This window comes from Dipodomys ordii, unplaced genomic scaffold, assembly GCF_000151885.1.
Source record: "Dipodomys ordii isolate 6190 unplaced genomic scaffold, Dord_2.0 Scaffold160, whole genome shotgun sequence".
Classification (NCBI taxonomy): Eukaryota; Metazoa; Chordata; class Mammalia; order Rodentia; family Heteromyidae; genus Dipodomys; species Dipodomys ordii.
Genome location: NW_012267376.1, coordinates 900,880 through 903,609, shown reverse-complemented (window position 1 = coordinate 903,609; position 2,730 = coordinate 900,880). Strand labels below are relative to the sequence as shown.

General features: G+C 46.2%; 1 protein-coding gene across 1 annotated transcript in view; it reads right to left on the bottom strand.

Moving 5' to 3' along the window:
• Ccm2 (cerebral cavernous malformation 2) overlaps positions 1–1,376 on the bottom strand; it is a 50,766-nt gene extending 49,390 nt beyond the window's left edge. The window contains exon 1 of the mRNA XM_013032934.1: positions 1,272–1,376. Coding sequence (XP_012888388.1) covers positions 1,272–1,370 — 99 coding nt within the window. The 5' untranslated portion in view covers positions 1,371–1,376. The remainder of the gene's footprint in view (positions 1–1,271) is intronic.
• Positions 1,377–2,730: the final 1,354 nt, after the last annotated feature.

Here is a 2,730-nt window from a genome sequence, read left to right as displayed (position 1 = left end):
AAGGCGAGAGCTCTACCACATGAGCCATAGCGCCTCTGTTTTCTGGTGGTTTATTGGAGAAAGAGTCTCATGGGCTTTCCTGCCCGGGCTGGCTTTGAACCATGATCTCAGCCTCCTGAGTAGCTAGGACTACAGGCATGAGCCACCGGCGCCCAGCCACTCCCCTTTTTTTACTGTCTCAAATAATATGAACTGGCAGGTGAGTCTTCCTAGAAATTGCAATAGCAAAACTATTACAAAGCGTATCCACATTTCTGTGCAGCTGCACCACTTCCAGTGTAGAACTAAGAATTACTGCGGTTCTGGACCAGGACAACCAGCACTTTCATGCTCAGGACCTACCAATGGAATAAGAACCTTTCCTGGGTGCCACAAAGGCCTAAAGAAAGAGCATACAGTTTGTATGTCTCCATCTTATGTAGAGTTTTGAGGGGAACCAGATCTCTGCCCACTGCTGCCTATTTGCTCTGGTGACAAATCACAAAGGCCTTAATGCCCACAGAAGGATACCCTGGGGATGGCCTTATGACAAAATGAGCACCTCTCATATTGTCATGGATCTTTGGACAAAATCCTAGGAATGAGTTCTTGGCTCTGGTATCTTCCTTGATTTCTTTCTTTGCGTGCATGCATCCCCACGTGCTGGTCCTAGTAACTCAGAGTCTGGGTGCTGTCTTTTCGTTTTTATGCGTAAGACTAGCATTCTACAACTTGAGTCACAGCTCAACTTCTGGCTTTTTGCTGGTTAATTGAAGAGTCCCACAGACTTTCCTGCCCAGACTAGCTTTGGACTGTGATCCTAAGATCTCAGCATCCTGAGTAGCTAAGATTACAGGCATAAGCTACCAATGTCAGGCTTTCCCTTGATTTCTTGGGTCATCTTCCTTGCACTATTTTTCAACTAAGATTTTAAAACTCAACTGGCTACAACTGCACAGGAAATATTTTTTTTCCTGAAAGACATAAACCCAAAGCCTCTCTTCCCTTATATCAAGATGGATGAGTGAGATGATGTTTATACCAGCTGGATGAGACAGCTTCTCACCTGCAGCAAGGCAGCCTGCCTAGTGTACCCTCCAACACATTGGCCTCCATCACTGGTCCTCAGCCTAAAGAATAGGTGAATGAACCTCCTATCCATCATCCCGAGCAGAAGTCAGGGAATCGGACAGTGTAGTGCACAATAAGCAATTGGAAGCAAGATAAATGTCACCCACCAAACTCCATACAATTGTTCTAGATGGCTCTTTCCACACAGGACTTGAACCTACCTCATTTTCCATCGAATATCCCACTGGACCCCCAGTTTGAGGAAGAATTTCTTTGGAGGAATTCTGGTTCCTCCCCCTCTGTCGACAGTTGCCGTGCATTTTCTATTCCCTTCTGAACTTGTTGAAAAATACGGTCAGATGTAGCCCTCCCAATTGAAAAAAAAAACATGAGTGAGCAGGAAGACCAAAAACCACAGCTTCCTTCTGTGATGCTGGCTCAAGTTGTTTACAGTTTTTAGAAAGCTTAAAAGGCAGCAGTAGCCAGGCACCGGTGGCTCACCCCTATAATCCTAGCTACTCAGGAGACTGAGATCTGAGGATCTCGGTTCAAAGCCAGCCTGGGCACGAAAGTCTATGAAACTCTTATCTCCAATAAACCACCAGAAAACTGGAAGAGGCTCTGTGGTTCAAGTTGTAGAGTGCTAGCCTTGAGCTGAAGAGCTGAGGGACAGGGCTCAGGCCCAGAGTTCAAGCCCCATGACCGACCAAAAAAAAGTAGCAGTACCCAGAAATTGTTGGCAAAATCTAAGCATAGAGATAAAAAAAAAATCAACCAGTCAACATTTTCCAACAACTATCAGCACTGGAACCCCTCAGGCAGCCTCGCTGAATATCTGCCCGATCCTGTGCAGACAACTCAAGGATGTTATTTTGTGAGTCTGACCATTCAGCAAGTTCACCAGCCAACACTAAACAAGTTGAGCAAACATTGCAAGGAATGTGTGCTCCTTAGCTACCGGGAGGAGTGAGGACAGAGACAATGCTATTCCAAACATGATGTTTATCACTTTGCTTAAAGCAGCAAGACCTTCTTGGGACAGGTGTATTTCCAGACGGACCTGGGCAAGGCACACCTGTTTCTAAGATGCTCAGCCTATAGCTGCCTCTGCCTGCCAGCAGGATTCTCCAGCTTGAGCTACCAACCTGCAACTAAAAAGTTTAAAAATGTGTAATTGGTTCACATCTGTAATCCTAGCTATTCAGGAAGCTGAGATCTAAGGATCGTGGTCCAAAGCCAGCCCAGGCAGGAAAGTCCGTAAGATTCTGATTTCCAATTAACCAACAGAAAACTAGAAGTGGTGCTGTGACTCAAGTGGTAGAGCACTTGCCTTGAGCTGAAAAGCACGGGAACAGCTCCCAGGCCCAGAGTTCAAGCCCTACGACTGATCTCCCCCTCAAAAAAAATTGTGGGGGCTGTTAATGTGGCTTAGTGGTAGAGTGCTTGCCTAGCATTCATGGAGCCCTGGGTTCAACTCCTCAGTACCACATAAACAGAAAAAGCTGGAAGTGGTGCTGTGGCTTGAGCAAAAGCAGCTCAGGGACAGTATCCAGGCCCTGCATTCAAGCCCCAGGACTGGCAAAAGAAAAGAAGTTTAACCATAAGCATCCTTGTTTTAACTTCTAATTTAGAAAAGGAGAAGTTATGGGGCTGGGAAAGTGGCTCAGTGGTAGAGCGCTT